The sequence below is a fragment of the Rhinoraja longicauda genome, chromosome 25 (assembly GCF_053455715.1).
Source record: "Rhinoraja longicauda isolate Sanriku21f chromosome 25, sRhiLon1.1, whole genome shotgun sequence".
Lineage (NCBI taxonomy): Eukaryota > Metazoa > Chordata > Chondrichthyes > Rajiformes > Arhynchobatidae > Rhinoraja > Rhinoraja longicauda.
Window position 1 is genome coordinate 11,569,166 of NC_135977.1, and position 27,635 is coordinate 11,596,800.

At 41.1% G+C, this 27,635-nt stretch overlaps 1 protein-coding gene across 2 annotated transcripts in view; it reads right to left on the reverse strand.

Annotated features, from left to right (window-relative positions):
- Positions 1-1,426: 1,426 nt before the first annotated feature.
- The window catches only part of septin5a (septin 5a), a 68,584-nt gene continuing 42,375 nt past the window's right edge, over positions 1,427-27,635 (reverse strand). The window contains exons 1-11 of one of the 2 annotated variants that reach the window (XM_078421187.1): positions 21,922-22,057; positions 16,693-16,789; positions 14,924-15,010; positions 13,108-13,231; positions 12,598-12,732; positions 11,581-11,698; positions 10,371-10,472; positions 9,325-9,421; positions 8,103-8,238; positions 5,140-5,242; positions 1,427-4,256 (exon numbers count right to left, since the gene is read on the reverse strand). In XM_078421187.1, the coding sequence (XP_078277313.1) occupies positions 4,200-4,256; positions 5,140-5,242; positions 8,103-8,238; positions 9,325-9,421; positions 10,371-10,472; positions 11,581-11,698; positions 12,598-12,732; positions 13,108-13,231; positions 14,924-15,010; positions 16,693-16,789; positions 21,922-22,011 (1,146 nt within the window). In that variant the 5' untranslated portion in view covers positions 22,012-22,057 and the 3' untranslated portion in view covers positions 1,427-4,199. Of the gene's footprint in view, positions 4,257-5,139; positions 5,243-8,102; positions 8,239-9,324; positions 9,422-10,370; positions 10,473-11,580; positions 11,699-12,597; positions 12,733-13,107; positions 13,232-14,923; positions 15,011-16,692; positions 16,790-21,921; positions 22,058-27,635 lie in introns of those variants that run through there. The other variant, XM_078421186.1, reaches the window with a different exon arrangement.

Consider the following 27,635-nt stretch of genomic DNA (forward strand, 5'->3'; position numbering starts at 1 on the left):
AACAGATTAAGGAAGATTTACAGACTCTGAAACCTGGAATTAAAGGCTATTTTACAAGGAAAACATTCGACAGATTGGGCTACAATCAGTGAACCTTTTACCCCAAGCATTCCATCTTGCACAGCTATGGATAAAACAAAACTTCTCATTAGCTAAAAATACTGACGATGATAAAATTCCACATATTATGAGTGATTCTGACATCAGTCTGAAGAAGGGTCTCGACCCGAAATGTCACCCATTCCTTCTCTCCTGAGATGCTGCCTGACCTGCTGAGTTACTCCAGCATTTTGTGAATAAATACCTTCGATTTGTACCAGCATCTGCAGTTATTTTGTTACACTGTGTGCTTTGAAAGATCACTCTGTGAAAACACGTTTTATGAAGATATATAACTATAAAACTAATTAGTTTCACCCAGTGTTTCCAAAGACATAGCAATTTTCTGGAGATAGAGAAGAATGTGTTCGCATTTCAGTTAATCCCTGCTGAACAAAATACAATAACCGTGGGTCCATTTTTAATGTTAGCCACCCTACATTATATGTCTTCTTTTTATGTACCGTTTTTGAATCATAAACATGTTGGTCCCCTTATGGAACCCTTTATATGAATGTGAGAAGAATAGCCAATTCCCAAATTACCACATTATATCTCATACATTAATAGATAGAATGATTAATTAAGATTATTGTCTTTTGCTGCTAATTTCCAATAATTTGCCTTGTCATAGATTTCCTTAGGTTAAATTTTTAATATACCACTGATATTTTTTAATGATGCCTCCCTTGCAAATGCAAAATCCCAAAATATTTTTGATATATTTACCTATGTCAGGAATTCCAACATTTTTTCTTCCATCTGCCAAACTGTAGAAGTTCTTATCAAAAGTGAAGGTTGCAGTTTTATTTAAAATAAAGATAACATTTTCTCTCATTTATAATTGTATTCCTTCCATAGTAATGCTTTCTCCCTTTTGAAACTACAGGTTATTTGTTTTTATGTTCCTTGTCTAGTTTGGGGCAAAGGTTATAATATACTTGGCATATGGTCTTGGCTTTTAGTTCAAAAGCGGCTTATCAATATTGCTGGCTGCAAATGAACAAGTCAATGCAGCAGCGTAGATGAGTTGGCAGTTTTTCAACCATTTTATCTCTGTCACCCTGCTGGAGCTTGGCATGAAAAGCAAGTGTTTCTAATAGATTTTAAGTGTTTGCAAAGCCTGACAGCAATTGTCACTTTCATGCTGTACTTAAAGCACACCAATTATCAGAATAAGGATGGTATTTTAACAACACAAGGGCAAGCATTACAGCTGGGGAAACAAGCTCTGAAATCCATTTTCAAACAAATACAAGCCGCTCTTCTGCGAAGCCCTACAATGAAAGTTATTGATAAACAAAATAATGTTTGATTCATGTCAGCATTCGGAATTGATATGCTAAACACAAGCATGACGTCAATTTATTAGGATGGTTCAGTATGCTTTTCAGAAATATATTAAAATGCTCTACATTAAGTATTGATAAAAGATACATTGTCGCTATAAGGGGATATAATGCAGCATGCCTTCAGTAAATGCACCTGTTTACAGGAAGTATAAAAAACACAGGGAACCATACAGGGAATGAGTAATGCACTACACCAAGCAAAGAGTGAGATTGTTGATCCATACATTAATAAATATTACATTACCCTTTATATTACAATGACTCTAATGAGTGTAATCTTGTAGAAATTGAACTGCTCATCAGAATCTATTAACAGAAGCTTGGCTTATCTGTAATGCCACAAAGATACCGTGCCAAACTGTTTCCATTTACAGCTTGATGGGACTTCCCTACTCTGTGACTTCTTTAGAGGCAGACAGCAAAATAGGTAGAGTGCCACACAGAGGGGCTTCCTGTTAATGATACACAGATACCAAATAGTTACAGAGAAACATAAGTTGAAAGCTGCTGAGTCAGATGGGGGGAGGAGTACGAAAGAAAATCTTCATCCTTTTGACAAATATTTGCCTAGTTTTTATCAGAAGCATAAAATACGCAAAAGCTGTAAACTGAGTAAAGTTTAAATATTAGAATAGAATTTTTCCTCAAGTGGGCATAGAAGGTCCAGGAAGAGCAAGGTGTTCTCTGACTCTCCAGCCAACATTTATATCTCAGGCATCATCACTGTATTACACCACATGATATTAATCTCATTACGGTATGTGGAACCATATGGCACATAATTATCTGTTGTGATTTCCAACAGTGACTACATCTTAAACGTGTTTCATTAAAAGTGTTCCTGAAATATATACAATATGAATGAAATTTCTACTTCTTTTTAACAATGCCCGATATTTTAAAAAAGTAGGCCATTCATACTGAGGCCTGTTCTATCTTTCAATAAGATTGCAATAAGATCTGTATTATAACTTTTTCACTAACCTTTGGCACAAATCCCTTTATAACTCTGGACAGCAGTAATCAACGGATCTCAGATTTAAACATTTTAATTGCTTTAGAATCTACAGTTTTCTGTAGGAAAGTTTCCTGTGCTTCTACTATTGTGGGGAGAAGTGAATCCTAATTATTTGTCTGAATTACTTTGGTTTATGTTAATCACCTTTGTCTGACAGCTCTTCAGCAAGCCTCTATCTATCCCATTAATTTCATTCAGAATGATCAAAATTCTGAAATCACTCTTCGTCCTGTAATTTACAGGGAATGCAAAGCTAATTTATGCAAATTCTTCTCTCAATCATCAAAAGCATGGTGAAATACTAGTGAAACTGGCTGAACTTTCTCCAGGGAGAAAGTTTGTAAGCCTGGAGAAGTAATGAAATGTGTCTCATACTTCGATACTGAAATGTGTCCCCCATTGCATGTGCTAAATGTAATTTGTATGTTCATTGGAATCTGCTTCCAAAATTCTGACCCCTGAAGTCAACTGAATTAAACGTTGCAAGCAGGATAAATGCATTTATACAGTGCTGTGATATATTTTTCATGTCTACCGCCAAGGACAATTTTGTGCCTTCTGAAACGTAAATTAGGTTTGTCTTAATAATGGTTTCTACGCAGTTAGAGTTCACAGAAAAGAGAAAGGAATTATTCATTTGACATAGACATGAAACCATTCTGGGAGAAATCTTGTATTCAATGTACAATGAACATCCCCATTGCCAACCTGAACTCTGATTCAGGTTCCATTGTTTGATCATTATTCATTAAAAGCATAGATTGATAGATACAATGTCATGGAGTCATACAGCACGGAAACACTCCCTTAGGTCCATCTTGTCCACTCCGACCAAGATGGCCCATCAAAGCTACTTCCATTTGTTCATGTTTAGCCCATATCCCTCTAACCTATCCTATCCATGTACCTTCCCAAGTTTCTTTTCAATGGTGTTATGCTACCTGCCTCAGCTTCATCCTGTGGCAGCTTGCTCCCTATTGCCACCACTCTCTTGACATGAAGTGAACCAGGGGATATGGGGGTTTTGCTGGCAAATAGCCATGTGTTAATAAACGGCATTGAGGTAGAAGATCAGCCATGACTATAGTGAATGGTGATCCAGTGGGCAAGGAAGGACTAAACGTGCTTCTATTTCTTCTGTTCTTATGATGATTTTGAAGGACAGGCTTCGAGGCATGGCAGAGTTTTGTGCAATTTCGCCCAGAATATTCATGGGTTTCTGTTGTAACATTCGCGTGAAGATAGGGAGAGCTCAAAGAAAAATGCAAACTGTAATTTTTGCTTTTCTCTGCAGTTTTCAGAAAAAAAATGGGATGTCAATGTGTACAAAATTATTCATTGGCCAGCACGTGCACTACTGGCCTTTAAAAAAAAAACAATGCCTGAAGTCAGACCCATTTGAAAACATTTATTAGTAAAGAGTATTTTCCACAAAAGCATTCCAATGTAGATATCCCTCTGAATGTTGTTAAATTGCACTGACAAGATATTAAATACAAACCCAGACAAACAAGCAGGATATGTAAATTATATGGTGGCTCTATACAGGGTAGGCCAGACACAAGGTGACCCTTGAGCTGTCTCTAGAGTATAACAGGAAACACGTGACACGTGCTGTACAGTGCATTTCCCCCAGGGGCTTGCCCTGCGTCTTGTGTTGCCTTCCTCACTCTAGTTGGATTTGGTTGAAGTGGTGAGTCTTTGTTCTTTGCTCAGTCTCAGTCCATCACTCACTGGTCTTGCATTTGCTGTTGCATTTGTTGCAACATTTCTTGCATTCGCCGGAGCTGCAGAAAGGAAGATGTAATTACTGAGCTCTATTGTGTACTGCTACACACTAGCAAAAGGCAGCAGCAATGGTTTTTCCATCATTGAACAATACACACTGGTTCAACAACCACACATACCTTATACTAAGATAATGAATGTCTAAAGGCCTTGGGAACATTCATATTCAGATAATTAAAAATGCAAACAGCTGAGTTTGTATAAATTGAATACTATGTGAAATTAAATTATATTCAAATACATTGAAGACTGGCAGATGACATGAGAAATTACCTCAACATGTATGATAAGGAGATTCCTTAATGACAACTTGATTCCCTTGTCAAATCAGAGATCAAAGGATAATATTCAAGTTACAATCCAAGTTTCCAAATTCTTGTGTGGATAGGCCTTGTATACTTTAATTTGTCCAATTTTACCTTCTGATGATTCAATGGGAATCCAATTTGAGTGGTTCCTATGTTGGGCAATAAATTTGCAAAGCTAGTTTAATATCTGGCAGAGAATTGAAATTGTAGTTTATTCATAGCCAGAGAAACAGTCATTAGAAAGCCCACTACTCAGGAGCATGGGGAATGAATTCATTGCTGGGAAAGAACAACACTTCACCACCAATCTTACTTAACTGGCTCTGCCCACTGTTGGTAATTATCATGCTAATCATGGCAAAATCTCACCTCGATTAATTTGCAAATGATTACTTCCTGTCAATTCTCAAAACAATTAAAAAATGAACAGCAAACAAAATTAAACAATAAAATCACAACAGTGGATTAAATATTTTCAGTGAATCTACTCACACAGGTGGCCACCAATAACAGACTCAATATTGTCACAGACTATTCAGTTACATGATGTCGATTTCACACCTCAGCCACTCACCTCTTCATCTTTCATTTTGATCAGTTTCTCTTTCTCTGCATCCGGAGTTGGTACTGGAAGTATGGGGAGGGGACTTTCTGCTCGGTTGTCCTGGGTCAATTTACTGTGTAAATTAAAATAAGAAAAAGTCAGAGGCTTTTTTCAGCTGGCTTTGTAATTTTATCATGTCACATTGGGAATAATAAAAGAATTTCTGATCTTCCGATTCCGCACTTCAAAACAAGACAACAACATGAACTGAGTGAAACTCCCAAGGAGAAAATGGCCACAATTTAGCATTGTGGTTGGTGTCGATCCCTTATACTTCCACAAAAATCTCACCAGTGTTTCACAGGTTATGTGTGAGAAACCCCTGAGAATTTCAGGACCACTCATTGATCCGTTCTAATTTGTCTGGAAAAACCATAAATTTTAGCAGAGCAATTCTTGCAAGTTCTCTAAATCCGCAGAAAAAGAGTGGTGGAAATTCAAGGAAATTGAATAATTCACTGATATGAACTTCCATGGAAATTCTACCCACTCAGGGCCTAAAAAAGCTATTTTTGAGAGAGGACCGCATGTTTTTTTCCTTTGCACGCGGCATGAACCAAATGATTCAGACATTCCTGTGGTTCTTGCACTATAATGCTGAGAACTATATCCTGCACTTTGTATCTTTCCCTTCACTAACTATTGCACTTGAGTTTGGCTTGCTTATATTTATGTATAATATTATCTGATTTCATTGGATAGTAAGCAAACAGAAAGCTTTTCAACGTATCTCAGTACATGTGACAATAATAAACCTAAAGCTAAACCTAATGCAGCACCCATGGTACATCATCAATGCAATAAACAACAGGTGAAATTGGCTGCCTAAAAATTCAGTTTCAACATTGCTCTGTCCAATGCTTAGAGGTGTGTAAAGCAGAAATGGGATAGAATTATAAAGCGCTGAATCTGCATTAGTGCCCGTGCAGTGAAGCTAACAATAAAACGAATAAAATGCATAGATATGAAGTCAGCATGTTGAAAACATAGAAAACATAGAAACATTCGACCCTTCGACCCTTCGAGCCAGTACCGCCATTCAATATGATCATGGCTGATCATCTGAAATCAGTACCCCATTCTTGCTTTTTCCCCATATCCCTTGATTCCCTTAGCCCTACGAGCTAAATGTAACTCTCTCTTGAAAACATCCAGTGAATTTGCCTCCACTGCCTTCTGTGGCAGAGAATTCCACTGATTCACAACTCTCTGGGTGAATTTTTTTTTTCTCATCTCAGTCCTAAATGGCCTACCCCTTATTATTAAACTGTGACCCCTGGTTCTGGACTCCCCCAACATTGGGAACATTTTTTCTGCATCAAGCCTGTCCAATCCGTTAAGAATTTTAAATGCTTCTATAAGATCCCCTCTCATCCTTCCAAATTCCAGTGAATACAAGCCCAGGCAACCCATTCTTTCATCATACTGTATGTCAGTCCTGCCATCCTGGGAATTAACATCATGATCCTAAGCTGCACTCCCTCAATAGCAATAATGTCCGTCCTCAAATTAGGAGACCATAATTGCACACAATACTCCAGGTGCGGTCTCACCAGGGCCCTGTACAACTGCAGTAGGACCGCCTTGCTCCTAAACTCAAATCCTCTCACAATAAAGGCCAACATGCCATTAGCTTTCTGCACACCCAGGTCTCATTGCACCTCCCCTTTTCCTAATCTGACACCATTCAGATAATAATCTGCCTTCCTGTTCTTGCCACCAAAGTGGATAACCTCGCATTTATCCACATTATACTGCATCTGCCATGCATCTGCCCACTCACCCAACCTATCCAAGTCACCCTGCAGCCTCATAGCATCCTCATCGTAGCTCACACTGCCACCCAGCTTTGTGTCATCTGCCAACTTGGAGATGTTACATTTAATTCCTTCATCTAAATCATTAATATATATTGTAAATAACTGGGGTCCCAGCACCGAGCCTTGCAGCACCCCACTAGTCACTGCCTGCCATTCTGAAAAGGACCCGTTAATTTATACTCTTTGCTTCCTGTCTGCCAACCAGTTCTCTATCTATGTCAATAGCTTACCCCCAAAACCATGAGCTCTAATTTTGCACGCTAATCTCTTGTGTGGGACCTTGTCAAAGGCTTTTTGAAAGTCCAGATACACCACATCCACTGGCTCTCCCTTATCCATTCTACTTGTTACCTCCTCAAGAAATTCCAGAAAATTAGTCAAGCATGATTTCCCCTTCATAAATCCATGCTGACTTTGACCAATCCTGTCACTGCTTTCCAAATGTGCTGCTATAATATCTTTAATAATCGACTCATGCATGTTCCCCACTACTGGTGTATGGCCAACTGGTCTATAATTCCCCATTTTCTCTCCCTCCTTTCTTAAAAAGTGGAGTTACATTTTCTACCCTCCAGTCCACAGGAACTGATCCAGAGTCGAGAGAACATTAGAAAATGATCATCAATGCAGCCACGATTTCTAGGGCCACCTCCTTGAGTACACCTTGAAATTTATATTTATTTCACTTCAAGATGGAAAGCAGAACTTCCACCCCAAGAACCAATCTGATGAATCTTCGCTGTGCTCTCCCGAGAGCAATCACATCCTTCTTTATGAATAGAGACCGCAGTCCTTGCAATAGCTTCCATTCATCAGGACAAACATAAGCTGGGGTCATAAAGTAATCGAGTCAAGCAGCACAGACATAGGACCTTCAGCCCAACTCTTTCTGTCCAAGGAACCCATCTAAGCTAATCCAATTTGCCTGCATTTGATCCATATCCCTTGAAACATTTCTTATTCATATATCTGTGCAAATGTCTTATAAATGTTATTGTTGCTCCTGCCTCAACAACTTCCTCGGGCAGCTCGTTCCATATTTGTACCTCCCCAGTTCCTCGGTGGATCTAGTTCCTGATGGGAGGATAAATGATGGGCAGAAAGAACACCAACCTTGTCATTTCCTGGATGCATCGAGCTCTGAAGTTCTCATAGTGAATGTCCCAGGTAACATCCTTCAGGTCCTGCATGTGTGTTCGGATCAGCATGTTCCGCAGTTTTACAAAGTCACAGTGTGCCTGGTTCTCCACTGTAATGAAATATAATCAAGAAACAATTCTTCAGGCTAGTTATTTATTGACTGCAATGACGAAGTGTCAGATGACGTCTGAGGAGGGTCCCCGACCCAAAATGTCTATCCACGTCTTCCACAGATGCTGCCTGACCTGCTGAGTTACTCCAGTACTTTGTGCTTTTTTTGTAAAACCGACAAACTGCAGTTCCTTGCATCTGCGCTCTACAAAGGAGAGCTTTAGGAAATCTCACTCAATACCAGATCCACCCCACCCAGCCCAACCAACTGGACTTGAATATTTCACTCATATTACAAATCACCCTGCTCCTATCCCCTCTTCCATATGCTTATCTCCCATCCCTCTACCACTTTTCCTATTTATCTCCCCCATCCTTCTCTTCCCCCTGTCCCCTTCCACCAAAATTCTTCCCTCTGACTTCACATTTCACTCGTCTTATTTCCATATCTGACACCTTTTTGTTTCCTTTTCACCTCTAGAGTTTGTCATTTACACCCATCTGTCAATTAGTTCCCCTCATCTGTATCCACATATCACCTTTGTTCCACCCTCGCCTCTCTTTTCTAGCTTTCTCTCCCTGACTCCAAACAGTCTGAAGAAGGGTGTCAAAACACTCTTTGTCCATTCCTTCACAAATGCTGCCTGACCCACTGAGTTCTTCCAGCACTTTGTTTTTTGATCACAATTCCAGCATCTGCATTCTCCTGTGGCTGATTTGATCCATTTCCTAGCGATTTTGCACAAAAACGGATGATGCCATCCGTACAACTGTCTTGACTAAAGTAAGATGAGTGGGGATTAATGTGACATTCTGTAATGTATTAATCTTATTTTAATACCAGGCAGTGTCCTTTTGTATAATAGTGTCAGATTAATAAGAAAGTGCTCTTTATTTTACATTCATCGAATGAGTTATTTTGCTATCTATCACTTTGTTAATTGTGCTTGCATAAAATTCCGTTCAGAGAGAATGGGGGTTTTTCTCCTCTCCTTTAAGACCAAAACGCTCACATGTCAGGGCCACTCTGGAGCAGGACAAGTTAGGCTGCCTCTCTTGCCCCTCCTTCCCTGAGCTTGCTCACCTTCTACAATGCCCCATGGATACAGTCGGCCACGGACCCTCTGACCTCGAGCTTCCACCACTGTGTTGCTGCCGATGACAGCAAAGGGAATGCTCTCCTGTAATCATTCAGAAGTAGGAAATTATATTAAGGAGGATTAATAAAATTGAAATGTGAAAGAAAGAAATGGAATAAGAAAATAACTGCAGATGCTGGTACAAATCAAAGGTATTTATTCACAAAATGCTGGAGTAACTCAGCAGGTCAGGCAGCATCTCAGGAGAGAAGGAATGGGTGACTGAAGAAGGGTCTCGACCCGAAACGTCACCCATTCCTTCTCTCCTGAGATGCTGCCTGACCTGCTGAGTTACTCCAGCATTTTGTGAAGAAAGAAATGGAATATCACATTGAAAGAAATATTTAATAATAAGACCAGAACAGATTTAATAAATGTCTTATCCCACTGAATGATTTGTCCTAATGTCTCCTATGAGAAAATAATGAATAAATATAAGAATATGTTCCTGCTTCTAATGGCACACTGGGCCATTATTATAGACCTTATCACAAAATATTACCTCTCCCAATAACAATCAAATCAGAATTGATTCCAAAGCTTATCAACAGATAAGTATAAAGATCAAATCCTTTTACAAATCTGTATCTTCTTCGTCAAGTTGCAACCCTAATGGATTTAGAGCATTGCATTATATCAGGTCTGTTATATTAGTTTGTGTTCTGAGCCCAGGCAAATCCAATGGTGGTCAGGATTAAGGTCCAGTTCAGCTCTAGGAAGGTAGAATTGGGGAAGATCCCGCTGTCTCCACTCCGAATTTGCATCAGGTAGGAACACAGTAAAACTCCAGTTAATAGCAACAAGGATGTGTTACATAGTGAAACAAGTGCATCAGAATTGGAGTTACTTAACTGAAGCTGTCCTCATCAGATCATTTCCTTCTCTAGTATCTGCTGCTGCGGCATCAAAATCTGATTCTTTCTAAAAAAAAATCTCCTCTTCCACCACCACCATTTTGCTTGAATCTCGCATTCCTTGAATTTCAACTTACCTTTAGTTCTTTATCTTGCTTTTTAAATTCATCATCTTCATCTGAGTCACATTCTGGAAATTGATATATTTTAATTCCGTATTGTTCAATTTCATCTCTTATCTACATTGGAACAGGGAGAAGCAGTATCGAGCTCCAGTTAATAGACCAGGCTGAGAAATTCAGTTTGACAAGAACAGCAATGATTATGACATAGTGAAACAAGACCATGAACTTCAGGGATGACAGACATTGATTAGTAGTCATGACAAAGTTTCAACAATCAAACAAAGGAGTAATCAGGGAGATTGTCTCTGAAGACATTGGTGAAGTTAGGAAAATTGGTGGAGAAACATAAAAGAGACTTTTGAAGCATGATATGTGGGGTGAGCGGTGTGGTTGTGGAAGCATCTACAAAAATGAAATGCTAGCAATCAGAAATAAAAAATAAAAAATGCTGGAAATACACAGCAGGTTTGGCCACATCTGCGGGTAGAAAAACCATTAATGTCAAACTCTATTTCGCTTCCCACAGATGTGGCCTGACCTACTGAGTATATGGGTGGAGGCCTTGCCAGCAAATGTAGGGATGAGTTTGGGTTTAGGAACCAGCATACATACCACAGTGTGCTGTGTTTCTCAGTGTTTCACAGTCAGTGAAACTAAAGGTGCAAGCTATGAAATGGATTTAAAATGTTGCAGAGCTGGTGAACTGAGCAGTGAGGAGGGGCAAAGGCTGGGGAATCAACAAAGGACCTGAGATTGCAAAATAATGGCTGCAAGACTGAAAAAGTGTGGATGTTGGGTGAGCCATGGGTTTACCAGGCACTGGATTTAATGTCGGGGTTGTCTGTACCGCTTGACAATGTTGATGAAAACTTCCATCACTTTGCAGATGATGCATCCCTGAGAGAAGACTGATTGGGCAATAATTAGCCAGATTGGATCCATTTTGTTTTTTGTAAAAAGGAGTTATCTGGGCAATTTTCCACATTGTCTTTAAAGGCCAATGTTGCAACTGTAATGGAATTCCAAAGCAGATGATATTTGTGAATGACTAGCAATATGGGCTGTTGATGTCATAGCTTGTTGGCGACAATGTGCCATACTTTCTGAGATATTAATACCAAAAATATTATGGAGGATGTGCTTTTTGCCTGTGGCAGCTGAATTTTATGTCCTGTTTTTTTAATCTCTGAGGCACTGTTATGTTATGAACGATTTTTCTCACCCTCTCTTTGAGTTTCTTCACCTCGATAGGATTGAGCGAGTCTGCTTTTGCAATTACCGGTACAATGTTCACTTTCTGATGTAACGCTTTCATAAACTCCGTGTCCAGTGGCCGCAGCCTATGCCCAAGCAGATGGAAGAAATTACACTCTCAGTGAGCAGACTATCCCTCCTCACCTCCACAGTCCAAACACCCCCAGAGAAAGTACAATCACAGTGAAAGACAAATCTAATCTCAAAGGTTAACCATGGGCCATCAGCAAGTGGATAGTGGCTCCAATGTTTCAAGGAGCAATGCTGTCCTTCCAAATCCCATAATAAGATGTAAAGAAATGCAAATTTAGCTTCTTGCGCAGTCTCTTCCACAAGAGACTTTAAGAACCACTGATTTCTCTGCCAATGTCTTGCACAATTGTCTCAAAGAACAACCAGATCTAATTGGCCCAGGACTGGGCCCACTGTAAAACAACCATAGTACAGTCTAATAGATAAGCCCTTGCAATTCTCTCTCAAAGGTAAAGCAGAATAAATTAATTACAGAACATCGACCTGTCCATAACTCACAACACAACCTAAAATACCTTCAGATAGCTGGAGCATCCCCAAAAACAAATGACAAGCTCTTCTGCAAGGCAAAATGCCAACCATAAACTCACCTGAGACTAAGAAATCAAATACAGAAAGTTCAATGAAACCCTGGTGACATTATACTCAAGAGAGGCTCTCCTTCACTCACAATGAACAAATTGGGCTGTTAAGTAATGTGGCTGATGACACATCATTAAACTTTACTTGCCTTGCCCCTATATCGCCTTTCGTGCAGGAAAGTACTCCGTACACTCCAGAAATTAATTTCCTTCCTGATTACTTCAACCTCTATCAATGTCTCTGACCACTCTTCTCACTCCCTATTCCGCCACCCACTGCTTTATTAACCCCGCAGAATTTGTCTCATTTGTTGAGCAGCAGAAAGCACTCACAAATAAACAGTACCCACCAGCCCAACACTCCCTCTTACCCATGTCCATAGGGAGAAATAAAATACAAGCAGCAGTGGACACGGTTATCCTGAATGTTCTTGCGATTTAGGCCACTCTCATCACGGAAATACTGCTCGAATTGTTGGTCAATGTAGTCAGCTATGGGCTTCCAGCTGCCACAAAAAAGAGGGAATTAGATGAAATAGATCTCTTTCAAAGGAACATTGGCTCACGTCAGTCAGCTAATCAGAGATGGAGCCAGTGAGATTTCCTCTTGGTTTGTTTTGGAAGGCTGAGAGGTTGAATAGTTGACTTGGTCTGGGCAAACGATCCAAATAAGTTTCATTGCTCTGATACTGAAAGGACATTTAAATAGAGGTTGAGTGATGTTCACCTGCATGACATATTTCTTGTAGTAATACTGACTTTAATATAGAGGCCTGGTAAATACAGACTTTAGTATTGTTAAGAACAATAAGTATGATTGAGAAATTCCACATTCCTGTTGCTTTTGTAAGGAATTCACCATTTGCATCGCACAAACTTACCTTTGTATGTTGTTGACTGCATCGCCAAATCCAGGCGTATCAACTATTGTCAATTTTAATTTAACGCCTTTCTCTTCAATGTCCACTGTGTGTTTTAAAATCTCCACTGTCTGATTGATCCTCTCTGTGAAGTAAAGATTAGGGAAATGTGAGGACAAATATAACTAATATATTGCAATCATCCTACTCATCCACTGCTCTGACTGATTAATGCATTGTCCAATTTTGAGGAATCAAAGATATCTGATTAGTTTGTGATTGCCATTAACACCATTGAAAATTATTATTGTGAATGGAAAAAGTTGCAGAGGCCAGAAATTTGAAAGAAAAACGGAAAATTAGAGAAATGTGAAGCAAGTCCAGTAGCATCTGTGGAATAATTGCATGAAAGGTCTCTCACTTGAAATGTTTCTCTTCCATAGTTGCTACATGACCAGCTGACCAATTTCAGTATTTTCTGTTTTTATTACTGCACTCTCACTATCAGAGAAGTCATCAGAAAAAAAATATTTGATCCATATTGATTTTAATAGTCGCATCTTTGTCATTGCGATTGGTTAGCATTGCTGGGTTCCCATAAGTGCCAACAGCCATTGATTGCATTCATGTGACCACAAAGACTCCAATTAATCACGCACTTCTTTTTGTTATCAAGAAAAAAATATTTTCCCCTAACCAGATTTCAAGAGTTTTCATTCAATGGAGCTGAGAATAATGCACATCACTTTGCATCAATCAGATTGTGTAGGAAGGAACTGCAGATGCTGGTTTAAACCAAAGATAGATACAAAAAGCTGGACTAACTCAGCAGGTCAGACAGCATCCCTGGAGAAAAGGAATAGGTGACTTTTCGGGTCGAGACGCAAAATATCACCTATTCCTTTTCTCCAGAGATTCTGTCTGACCAGCTACGTAACTCCAGCTTTTTGTATCAATCAGATTGGCAGGCAGTGGGTGGGGATGTGCATGAAAGGGTTAATATTTCAGAGCAACGAACTTCACAGTCCTAGCAGTGCAGAGATATCCTTATGGAATCGAGGTTCAGCTTAAGCCAAGGACCAGTTGGACATTTAAAGGTGCACAACAGGCAATAACTAACAATGTCTCAGCATTAGAAGCACCAAGTGGATGTTATTGTAGTTGCATTACTTTTTCTTGCTCAATACGTCACTTTTGACTAAATCCCATTGTATTTCAAAAAGACGCCTGATCACACAATGCAAAAGACGCCTGATCACACAATGTCTTTGTTCCTATTCCTCAGCCTCTCGATGGGCTCCTCTCTCATGAGGATCTGAGGCACAAGTGGTGTAAGAACACGTTGAGTGGAGAAAAGGTTCTCAGGATAGGACTCAACATCCTTATGGAGTTCTTACTCAGGTATTAGATAAATACAATGGCACTAATCAAATTATGTCATTATCATACATTTCATTACAAAGATTAATCCCTTTTGTTTGAAAAACATCCATTGGCAGCGTACAGCTGAGTCTGGCCACAAACCAGTTGACCAAAAGTACATGACATTAGCTACCTTAGCATAGTGCAATAACAGCAGCTGCAAGACCACTGTGACTTTTCCCTGCAAATTGATGGCAACAATTTCTCACAGCTGGACTTTTGACTTCTGTTGGGTGATGGAGGAGGCAAAATGTTAATGGTGGGTGAGTGTGAAGGTGGAGTGTGGTGCAGGGTGCGTGGCTGTGTAGTGGTAGGTCAAAATAGAGCAGTATCATTTATCTCCACTTCCATCACTTGCAACCCCTCCAAGACCATTTACTACAATAAATTTGCTGCCAAACCCCTCAGCTCTTACCTTCAGCATTGAGAAGCTTCCTGTCTTTGTAAAGATCTGTAAGGAAGAGGCTTTTGATTAAGGTGGACTTCCCAAGCCCCGACTCTCCTATGGAGAAAGCAACAAGTATTTTAGATAATGAGAATTAACTTTCTTAAATAAGTGTTATCAACAGCAAATGTTTAATTCCAATCACACACCAATCTTCCTCGGCAAAACTCATCATTCCTCATCATCCACTTCCTTAATTAAATGATAAAATTCACTAGCTGACTTTGGAAATGATTCGCTTTGACAGGTAGAGTGAGGAAAGTAATATGCACAATAAAGGGATAATGCTAGAAATACATAGCAGTTCAGGGTTAGGACGGCACAGTGGTAGAGTTGCTGCCTTACAGCGCCAGAGACCCAGGTTCAATCCTGACTACAAGTGCTGTCTGTACGGAGTTTGTATGTTTTCCCTGTAACTACGTGAGTTTTCTCCAGGATCTCTGGTTTCCTGCCACACACCAAAGACATACAGGTTTGTAGGCTAATTTGTTTGCTAGAATTGTAAATTGTCCCTAGGATGTGTAGTATAGTGTTAGTGTGCAGAGATTGTTGGTCGGCATGGACTCAATGGGCCAAAGGGCCTGTTCCCATGCTGTATCTCTAAACTAAACTAATAAATGTCAGGTTCCTTAGTTAAATAATGCACTGCTGACATGAAGGCAATATTGTAAACAGGGTAGAGGAACATTATAAAAACGAACAGGTTTGTAAGTTGATTGGTTTCACTAAATTGTAAATTGTCCCTAGTATGTAGGATAGTGCTGGTGTCCAGAGTGATCTCTGATCGGTGCAGACTCAGTGGGTCAAAAGGCCTATTTCCAAGGTGTATTCTAAAGTCTAAAGTAAAGTCTAAAGTCAGGTAGCATCCTGTTGTATCGAGAAACTGGCAGGCTTAGGTTTAATTTTATTATTGTCACGTGTACTGAGTGAGGTACAGTGAATAGCTTTGTTTTGCATGCTATCTAATCAAATCAGATAACACAACACATAAATCCAATTAAGCCACACTCAAGTACAATCGATAGAGTAAAGGGAGAGATACAGAGTGCAGAATATATTTCTCAGCGTTGTAACATAACAGTTCCAGAGGCAAAGTCCAATGTCCGCAATGGTAACGGTTCAGAGAAACTAAGGACAACAGCTTACTCGAATCTTAAACAAAAATAAACTGCTGGGTTAACTCATAGTCAAGCAGCAACTACGGAAGCAAGAGGGATACGTCAATGTTTCAGGATATCAATGTCTGCATCAATTCTGGGGATGAAGAGGAAATATGGCCTGTATATAGTTGGAACAGGAACTGGTGGAATAGGTGGAACCAGATTGAGGGGTGGTGGTGTGTGAATAATTGGCAGATGGACCAATGTGAGGGATTGGGAGAGATGGATAAGTTGAACAATGGAGGAGAGAGAACCTGGATAGACTGGTGGGAATGGGAGATGCACACTCCCAGAAACCAAATATAGATAGACCAGCACCATTGGTCTCAAGACCAAGCTTTCATGTGCTGCAAAAGCTCAAGTGTCAACAATTTATATTTTTCCTAACTTATCACACCTCCGACACTAAGAAAAAGTCCAGACAACCTTCCAGGGTTTCTATTCCTCACACTCAGGTCGACAGACAAATATGCAGATCAAACAAATCACATTTTACATGGTGCTGCTTAACCTGCTTGAACTACTCATTATGATTCTGAGCAATGGGTTTCAAGTATTGTTGGCAGGAAGCATTCTTACCTGCTACCATTAGCGTGAAGTCAAAGCCTTTCTTCACTGATTTGCGATGGACCTGGTTGGGCAGTGTGGCAAATCCCACATATTCTTTTTCTACATCCTGAAACAAATAAATTGCACATTTTAGAAAATCCCAAAGAGGTGATAATTGGAGATTACACAAGATGGACCAGGAAAAACTCCTACTTACTCCCTTACAAGAAATGCATGCAATTTATGGACAGTAAACTGGAGCTTCCAAAATATTCTGAAGATTGGTTGCAACCCGATACGTCACCTGTCCATCCCCTTCCCAGATGCTGCCTGAGCTGCAGAGTTCCTCCAGCACTTGATGTTTTGCTCAAGATTCTAGTATTTACAGTTTCTTTTGTCTCCCAAAATATTTTCCTTGTATTGGGTGCAATAAGTTACTTACTGGTGAATTAATGCAATTAACTGCAAACAGCTGTCTGCAAATGGAGCTGTTTTTTGGTGTCAGTGGTCAACAATCCCAGTCAGGTACAGAATGTCAAAAGTGTATCCCAACCAATGCCTCACAAGGTTGTCTTTTACCATACCTCTCCGTTTCACAAAACTGCAGTATCTGATATGGGTGCACTCATAGTTTGGATTCAGCAGCTGCAAATCCCAGTTGAAACCATCATCTTTTTGATAGCCAAGGGATGGATGCAGATGATTAGATAATTTTTTTCTAATCTTGACATTCCCATTAAGCACAAGGTAGTTGACTTGAGGCTGTAGCCCACAATGATAGTCCACAGACTGTAGACCACTCCGTTCTGCCAAGCAAACCCCTGCCAGAACCTCAGATGAGCATAAATTATTACAACTATTAGGGAACTCAACCCATCACAGATATTCCCTTGTCCTATCCATCCATACCAGCAACCTCTCTGCTTTCAACTGCATTGCTTACAATCCATGTGTCTAAGTCTTAATTATTGAGATTTGGCTACAGGTTTCTATTGACAAAACAGGTTTAAAAACTGTGGCCAGAGGAGAAATGCTGATACAACACCACCCACATCCAATCTGAGTACCTGCCCAGCAGGTTCTCTCTCTCTCTGCAATTCATCTAAATTCAAATCATGAAAACAATTGACTTTAAACTTTATGTTCTAAAATAAATGTGCAAAGGGTATGATGGCACCAACCCTGCAACAATGTTCCTTCATTCAGATTAGTTGACTTAAACACACTGAATATAAACTCGTGCAAATTGGGGCACAGAGAGGGAATTAGCAAAGTAAAGAGAACCTGGGGAGCAGAAAGTATTGTCCATGCAGATTATTGATGTTGCAGAGAATATTAGGAGAGAGGCTAGAGTACAGAGAAAAATGGGGAACTGGCAAGAGTTTGGGGTTACAGAAAGCAATCAGGATTGGAGAGCTGAGGATAGGATGATTGTCAAGAGATCAACGAACATAGGATTCTGATCATGGGGAGAACTGACAGTTGGAGAGAGCTAGGGACAGGAAGGTTTTGAGAACACCGGGAACTCTAGCAGTAGAATGGATTGATGAATTAGAGAGAACAGGGATGGGATTAATGTTCGGGGTAGCAAAGATTTTGTGTTGGAAAAAGGATTATTTGACAGGAGGGAAAGAATTAAAGAATGCAAGAGAGACCATGGATGGATTGTGGGGACATTGGAAGGCAGAGGTGGAGTAGTCACAACTAAGAACTTTGCAAATGAGAAGGGAAGCAAACAATGCTGGAAACACTCAGAAGGTCAGTTAGCATCTATGTGGAGGAAAATAAATAACTTTTCAAACTGATTGTCTTTCAAAAAGTTGCTTATAGGAGAACAAGTACAACATGAACTTTAAATCTTTAAGTTTGCCTCCATTACCACCATCGTCGGTTGGATCATCAGACTCAATCCAGGAAAGAGATCAAGAACCTTGTGTCATGTTGTCAGAGGAACAAGCTGATACTGAATGGCAGCATGGTGAAAGTGTTGATTGTTGATCGAAAGATGCAAGAGTGTGAACACAACTCCAGCCTCATTAATGTTGAAGTACAGATAGTCGACAGTTATATGTATCTTGGCATCTATATCAACAGCAACAGACCTCCCACAATCTCTTCCCGGTAATGCTACCACATACTCTTATTCTTAGCTAATTTGGTTATTCCATTATTGCACATTAGTATTTTCTGTGTTACTTCAGATTGCATTACCATCTCTGCACCATGTAATGCATTCATCATTGAAATTATCATCGTATCTATCAATATTGTGTGTACTGTTTACCCTGTGAGCTCATGCGAACTAGGAATTTAATTGCACATTGCTGTATATAATAAAATTATCTGATTCTGGATCTGCTTCTGAACCTACATGGAGGTGGATGGAGGCCCAGGATAGATTGCGCACTCTTTCGCTATTGTTTATGGGATGCAATGCAGCAGTGTACTGTCCTGGATGTAGTCAATACAAGGGCCAGTGATGGGTAACACAGCTCAACCACGGGTTGAACTGACAAGGCATCAACCAGCAGCGCAATTAGTAGGAATGTCAGATAAGTGAATTGCATACAATTATCAATAAAACGATGACCACAACAGGAAACACCAGAACTCCCTTCCCCGGTCCTCTTTCTGTGCGTGATAAATGTTGAGCACAGTGGAACCAACATGTGCAAATTCAGATAGGGAGCAAGAGAATGTATAGTGTCCCAGTGCACTTCATCCATCAGGGGTTACTTTGAGGAACTCTCACAGTGATCAAGTAGGCCATTTTGTTGCTCTGTTTGTTATTCAGCCATTTTACACTGCACTAACTCACATAAACATTAATTTTTATTTTATTGATGCTACTTGAAGGAATCCTTAGGGGTATCTCTCTGACTTGCTGCTATTTTCTGCACTGGCCCACAGGATTACTAGCATCCCCCTGCAGTTTAATGTCATGCCTGAGATATCTTAAGAATGCATTATACAGGAACAAACTAAAGTAGAAAATGCATGTCAAATTAAACTGCAGTGTGTTCAGGATTTATTCTGGGTGAACATATTTTGTCATGGGGAAGGATTCCCAACCAGCTGCTCTCAGAGGTTTCAATGGAGAGGATCGATATGGAGCCATTGTATTGAGCAGATTATCAGCAAAGCATCAGCGCACACCAGTGACTGCACAATCCTGGCCGTAGTGTCTGTTGGGCGACTCCTGTGCCCGAGTTATTCCATTGGGAATCTGTCTAATACGTGATCTTTGTTGGTTGGGTGGATAGGGCAGTAGGTTTGAAGACTGGAGAAATCATAAGGCAAAAAAGGCATCTTGCATGAATGGTGCAGTCAATTCCTCATTAATTGGAGGAACACCCATCACATATTTGGGGCGGCACAGTGGCAAACGGTACAGTTGCTGCCTTACAGCGCCTGAGACCTGGGTTCAATCCTGACTACGGGTGCTGTCTGTACGGAGTTTGTACGTTCTCTCTGTGAACGCGTGCGTTTTCTCCAGTTTCATCCCACATTCCATAGACGTGCAGGTTTGTAGGTTTATTGGCTTCAGCAAATTTTCCCGTGTGTAGGATAGAACTAATGCACAGGTGATTGCTGGTGGGCCGAGAGGCCCGCTTCCACACTGAATCTCTAAACTAATATGACAACCTTACTCCTTGTTCTTTTGTCCATTTCCATTTGCCCTCCATGCTTACCCTTTTCCTCAACCCCTACTCCTCATCACTCTGAAATAATAACCTACCAACCCGCATGTTTGTGAATGTGGGAGGAAACCAGAGAACCAAAGGGAACTCCAGGTGGTTACAGGGGAAATGTCCAACTCCACATAGATAGCATCTGAGATCAGGTTTGAAATGGGTCGCTGGAGCTGTGAGACATCACTTAAACTAATTGTAGAATGGGTGTCTTTAGGTAATTGAGGCCAGAGTGCAAGAAACATAACATGAAAGAATCCCAGAGCTTTGAGCGAAGGCCACAGGAAGACAGGATAACACTTATTAACCACAGGTCACTATTGACTCTACACTGATCAGAAGTTCAACTTTATGACTAAGGCAGAAGCAGAGCAAAAGATAAACTGCAAAGGAATGTCAAACCTTTCACAGGGATCTGCAATTTCTCACCAGTGAAACTGCGTGTTGAACACAAAGAAGTCAGTTTATGGGAGGGGCAGAACAATTAGTGGGAGGGGGATGTATGTAGTGTATGAAACATTGTGCTGTTTGATGGTCCTAATGTGAAGGAATCATTAGTTTTACAGTATCTGTCTCAAATCACCAAAATTGCTCAATAATATTATCAAGGTTCACAGACTGATGTCCCAGCAATCTCTCAGTAAGATCGTGCCTCTGAATGAAGGGATCCAGGAAATCTAAGTCAGAACAGTGTCACTGGCTTAAGGGACCATGCGATTGATTCTCAGCAACAACACCCAGTGGCACTGATCTAAGGGTACCAGGGATCTCAGTAACAATACCTAGTATCACTGATTTAATGGGAGATCCATACTCCCTGAAATCAGTGACACTGGTAACAATACCCAGTGTCACTGATTTCAGGGAGTATGGATCTCAGTAACAATACCCAGGGTTACTGATTTAAGGGAGTATGGATCGCAGTCACAACACCCAGTGTCACTGATTTAAGGGAGTCTGGATCTCAATAATAACAGTGTGTCTGATTTAAGGGGACCTGGGATTTCAGTAACAACACTGAGTGCATCTGATTTAAAAGACCATGCATTCTCAGTAACAACACCTTTGTCACTAATTCAAAGGGACCTGGGATCTCAGTAACCGCACCGATTGTCACTGATTTAAGGAGACCTGTAATCTCAGTAACATCACCGAGTGTCACTGATTTAAGGGCATTGGGATTTTTGCCAACAACACCCGGTGGCACCAACTTAAAGGTGCCTGTGATTTTCAGTAACACAGGGTGTCACTGATTTAAGGGTGCCTGAAATTCACAGTAACAGCACCCAGTGCTGCTGCATGAGTTTAAATCATAAATGGACGTCATGTACTGTCAGAGTAGCTGTAATCAAATAGAAATTGTGTTTTCATTCCCACTGGATGTGTCACTGAGATCATTTTGGCAAAGAGCACCACTGAAGCCTTTTCCACCCTCCCCCCCCCCCCCTCCTCTCCCTCCACCCCCCCCAACCCACCCCACCTTTCTCCTGCCAAGTTCAGCTGCATTGCGAACACCTTCCCCTTCCTTTTGTCCTGCCGCTGTGCCCTAACCCCAGTGTCACTGTACCTTCACCCGTGTGCGCTGACATCTTTCTGATCCACTCCTGGGAGAGAGGAGTCGCTCCACCAATCGCTTCTGGATGATGATGGTATCCATGTCGGAGATCAGATTTCAACTGGCCGGCACGGTGACCTCCCCACCCCCACCCCCACCCCCACCCCCCTACCCCACACCACACCAGCCGCAGGCTCCGCTGAAGCACTCCTGTGCTAATTGCAAATGAACTGTACCAGGGAAAGGCTGGGCTAAGGAAAAAAAAATGACCTGGAATTTCCTGCTTTACGTGTTCATCTAGAGCGGGGGTGGGGTGACAACCGCAGACTTCATCCAAACAGACTTCCTCAAAATCTGAGCTCCAAAGATTTTGAAATGTGGCACAGTTTCGGAATGTGGTATCCAGCACTTATATTTAAGCCTCTCTCATTAATCAAAAAAAAAACTCAGGAGAAAAATGACTACCAACAATCACAACTGAGTCTCAGTGGCAGGAAATGTTGTCAACAGAATAGCTGTTTCAACTGAAAACCAACTGATTGTGGAGCAAGAGATTCTCCCCAAACTCTCCCCCCCCCCCCCCCCCCTTTTGCCTGACCTTTCCCATCTGCAGTACATCCCCGGTAAAGTCCTATCCAGCCAGGCGATTAACCCATTCAAACATCCCAGCCCCGCACTGTGAGATTAACCCAATCAGCAGCAGCTTCTTAAAATCTCCAAGCCGTCATGGCGGAAAGGTGTGTTAATATTAACCCTTTCACCACAAATCTGTCTGTTTACGCTTAGATATTGCCACAGAATGGGAGAGGCGGTTAGAAATTAAAACTTTCATCAGCTTCTTCCATTTCAATGGACCATAAAAGAACACATTGAAGGCCATGAAATAAATATTTACATTTATGTATTATTATTCAAAACCCAGATTCTCTAAAGGCTTTGCATCAGGTGAAAGACATTGTTTGAAGTGTCAGCAATGTTGTAATCTGGGAAAACATGGTTGCCAACTCACACACAAACAACAATACAATCATAAAAAATGGCTTGAAATCAAAGTTCAATACCCAGGCCCCATTTCTTTGGGGTAGGAGGGAGAGACTTTCTAATCTTCAGGCCAAGGATTCATGATTCCTGAACCTTCAGCCCAGTTTTGTAACTGCATCAAGGTTTACTGCACCATGCATGGCAGCCGTGCCAACAGCCTGTCTCATCTTTTTCTTCTGTTGCTGTTTTGGTCTGTATTTTTATTTTTTAGTGTACCTTTAGTTTTTGTATTATGAGGGCGTGGGGGTTGGGAGAAACCTTTTTATCCCTTTCCTCGATGGAGGTGCAACTTTTTCAACGTATCTCCTTCTGCACTGCGGCTTTAACATCGTGGAGCTGGCGGTCTCTTTGTTAGGGATCGAATGCGGGAGCTCCAACCCCAAGAGCTTCGAACGCCCCGATCACGGGAGCTTTGATCGCCCCGATCGCGGGAGCTTCGATCGCCCCGACTGCGGAAGTTTCGATTGCTCCGACCGCGTGAAAAAAGGAGAAAAGAAGGTACCAGTTATTTGCCTTCCATCACAGTGGGCAATGTGAGGTCGCCGAAAAAAACCAAGATGGACGTGCTGCCTGCACTGGTGAGGATTCGGAGGGATTGCCGTGAGTGCAGTCATCTCGGTGTTTTGCAGGCACATGGCTCCATCACGACATCTAGTGCGAGTGTGGACGGCTTTCTGACTGTTCGGGCGGACAGGGACTGCAGAGAGAGTGACAGTGGTCGGTACAACTCTGGTCACATCATGGTGAAGGAGCATGTGTGTGGCCTGGACATTGAACTGATGGCTGTGGGTCTCCACTTATGCTGTGTGCCCATGGGATTCTCACACGCCGCTGTGGTGGCTGTTTAAGTCGATGTTTAATTTTTATGTGGTTATTTATCTTGTTGCTTTTTTGTATGACTGTTGGCAAATCAAGTTCTTTATATGTTTACATACTTGGCTAATAAATCAATTACAATTGCAATTAAGCTTATGTGCAAAATTCACTGCCAGGGCAGAGCACTGAAAGTGTGATTCTTAGCAGGAATCATTGCATCAAGGAGTAGGACTCAAATACCTTGTCCAAATCGGGAGTGACAGTTTGAAGATATGCGATGGCATTTTGGGCAGTATAGTTGACAACACATCACTCCCCAATGAGTTTAATGCATTCCATCCTCATTTTGAACAGAACGCCAGTGGAATGACATGGCCGCCCCAACAACCTCAGATGCATGTGTACCTAAGGTCACTGTCGCAGATGTCAGATGGGTCTTCATGAGAGTGAACCCTCTATCAAAGCAAAGAACAAATGTCACAGAAGGAGTAGGCCATTCGACCTCTCATACCAGCTTCATTAGTCAATACCATCTGACTGATGTTTTACCTCAGTGTCACTTTCCTTCACCTACCCCATATCCCTTGACTTCTTGAATACCAAACCATTTTTTAGTCTCTGTCTGCAACATATTCAATGACTGAGCCTCCACACCGTGCAGGCAGGGATTTCTAAAGACTCGCCATGTTCAGGGTGAAGACATTTGTTCTCACTTCGTTTTTAAGTATCCTTAGTCCTTATTTGGGGAATGTGAACCCCTATGGTTTTGCATACTCCAACAACCACCCCATTAACTCCCATTAGAAGGTTTTTACCTCACATGTAAAGACATCTAGTTGATTGATGAGGATTGGTCAGTGCTGGACTAATTTTAACCTCACGCAAGTCTGCATTCTCCTATTGAGGCCTACATTTCCAGTCAGGGCCATCTTTCCTCTGCACATCCTGGTGTCTCATCTTACAACTGACACACCAATCTTGCAAGAGCTGAACAATGTCCTTGCTGCTTGGTCAGCACTCCAAATGAATTTGCCACAGGCAGAAGCCTCTCCATTATTTTTTGTAGTGCACTTCATGGAAATGACCTGATTTCACCATCTATATTCCATTTAACTCAAGTGTACAAGAATCTCAGCACAGTGAGTCAGTTAGAAGTGACTGAAATTGAGGATAATTGCCAGCAAGAGGGGAAGGCATTGGAATTGATTATTAACAGGTTGGACAAGGGGATGAGTTTTGAGCAGAGTTTTAGAGGAGGGAAAAGAGAAGCTGAAAGGGTTGGAGAGGTAAAACAGAGTAAGTAGTCGAATCAATAGCTGTCAGAGGCAGTGTGAAAACTTAGTGAAGAAGCTTTAATTGGCAGAATGTAAATCTCATGGAGGATTGGTACTCAGAGAAGTGGAGACTGTGAGAGGGGAGGTCTTGAGGAATTTAAATTCTTGGACAAGAATATGAAAACTGAATGTTCACGGATTCGTGGAGAGAAGCAGCTAAGACATGGGCCATGTTGCACCAGCCATCAATCATCGACTTACAGCCCAGTCCTGCCCTAACCTATTTCACTCTTCCAATATGTTGCTGAATCTTGGAACTTATGTGTATCAGCAACTTCAGGGGTGACAGCAAAGAGGGATCGGTGGGTGTTAGGATATGGCAGGGAAATTGTGAGTGAGCAAAAGTACAAGGGGAGAATGAGAAGAAGGCCAGGAGATCACTGAAGTAATCAACATTCCTGGTATAATAGCATCAATGGAGGTTGGCATAACAGAAAGCCTAAGGTAAGTCTGGAGATGTCAGACAACATACTCATTCTACACACTCCCGCTCTCATGTAGAAAATTATGACCACTATTTCCATAATCCTAAACGAGACCTGTCTGAAAGGGGCTGGACGATGCACTTAGTGACAGAGCTTGTGGTCTCCAGTGCTGTTTAAATTGTTGTTAGTTTGGCCAGATAGCTACACATTCAGTTTTATGGCATTTTACCAAAGATGGATGGCTTGTTTTTGAAGCTGGGAGACTCCAGGTGTCTGGAATTACTCCCAAACTGTCAAAATATTTCTCTGAAAAGAAATGCATTTGTTTGAAAATTAATGAAAGGCTGCACTCACAGAGTAAGACCACCGCCTTGTTTCAGGCAAACTTTGTGTTGGAGAGGTAGCCCGGATACATGGCAAACAAAATATCTCTGAAAGAAATTGAGGCGAATTGAAAAAATAAAAACACAATCCAAAAATCCATCAACTAAGTTTAACTTGGCAAAGGAGACAGGCCACTGTAACTGGAGCTGCCCTGAGCACCACTGTAGCTCCAACATGAAACAATGAATTAGACTTGAGGACATCGTTTTATGTTCATTTTTTAGGATCAGATCGGCCCGACAAGTCTAGCGTTTTGTCCCCATTCCTAATATAGACTTTTTTTCCACCACACTCTTGTTTGTTCTCTCTAAACTTTTCCTACCTTGGAACCTTGCCCTGACTGTGGGTACCAGTACACAGGGAGCTTACTGTTTGGTGCTTGCTATTGAAGAGTGGAGATCACTGTTAAATAGTGGGAGACATTTATTAAAGGGGGCAACACCATTCATCATAACCTTAACCTGACCTGGCTTGTGACTTTCTGTCAGGGAGTCACTGGGTAGAGAGCAAGGAACTTAACATCATTGGCTTCTCTACCTCATGGTTTCAGGGCTGCATAGCCAATGGTAACAACGTCACTGCTATCACAGTTGTGGGAACAATGCATTACTGTTGTTGTTGAACAGTCCCTATCCTGTCCTACTTTGCATCTGGAGGAGATTCCTACACATTCCTGGTGATCCCTTACCAAGGTAGTTGTCAATGTTCCTCTTATATCACATTTTCAACTTTCTTTTGAAAGGAGCAGAATAAAACTAAACCTTAAGGTACAAACTTTCCTTTGAAAAGATGTTCCAAATAAAACCAATTTTTAATTGTGTAGCGGAATCTGCTTATTCCATAGTCCAAGCCCAGTCTAAAATCACCACAATCCCAGAGGCACAATGTTAGAGGCTTCAAGTATGCCACACCTCCATAGAAAGGTACCAAATTCATCTTTCCACATTAACCAGGCATCAAACTGGCCGCTCCACCTTAACTTGATGCCAAATTAGCTGTCCCATTAGTCTGTCATTTGGATTGGGCCACCCATTGGTAGAGGTGGCAGTTTTCCAACAGGGATAGTTCATTTAGAATGCCCTTGCTATATCCATATTTTGGTGGTGGCTACGGGCAACACAGTAAAGTGAGATCAAATTGTTGAAATCAAAGTGTAATTAAATCAATAGCGGTGAAAAATTAAATCCCCAAAACAGTGTAAGGAGACCAAATAAGTGATGTTGATGATAAATCATATCATGCTCATTGGGCATTCGTGAGTGAAATTATCTCAAGCATGTAACTACCATTTCAGCATCACTCTGAAAATCAATGGTATTGCCAATCGACAATTGTAGTGCAGATAACACAGAACATCGAACAATACAGCACAGGAACAGACCCAATGACCCACAATGACTGTGGCGGATGTGATGCCAAGATAAACTAATCTCATCTGCCTGCTCATGATTCATTTTCTTCAATTCCCTGCATATTAAAGTGCCTATCGAAAAACCTCTTAAAAGCCTCTCTCGTATCTACTTCTACCACCACCACTAGCAGCCATTCCAGACCCACCACTCCCTGTGTAAAAAAATTGCCCTACATATCTCCTTTAAACTTTGTCCCTTTTACCTAAAAGCTATGCCCCTTAGTCTTTGACATTTTTACTTTTGGATAAAGGTTCTGACTGTTTAACCGTTCATATGTCTCTCACGACAATTTAGTGCCCTGGTACTGAAGCATT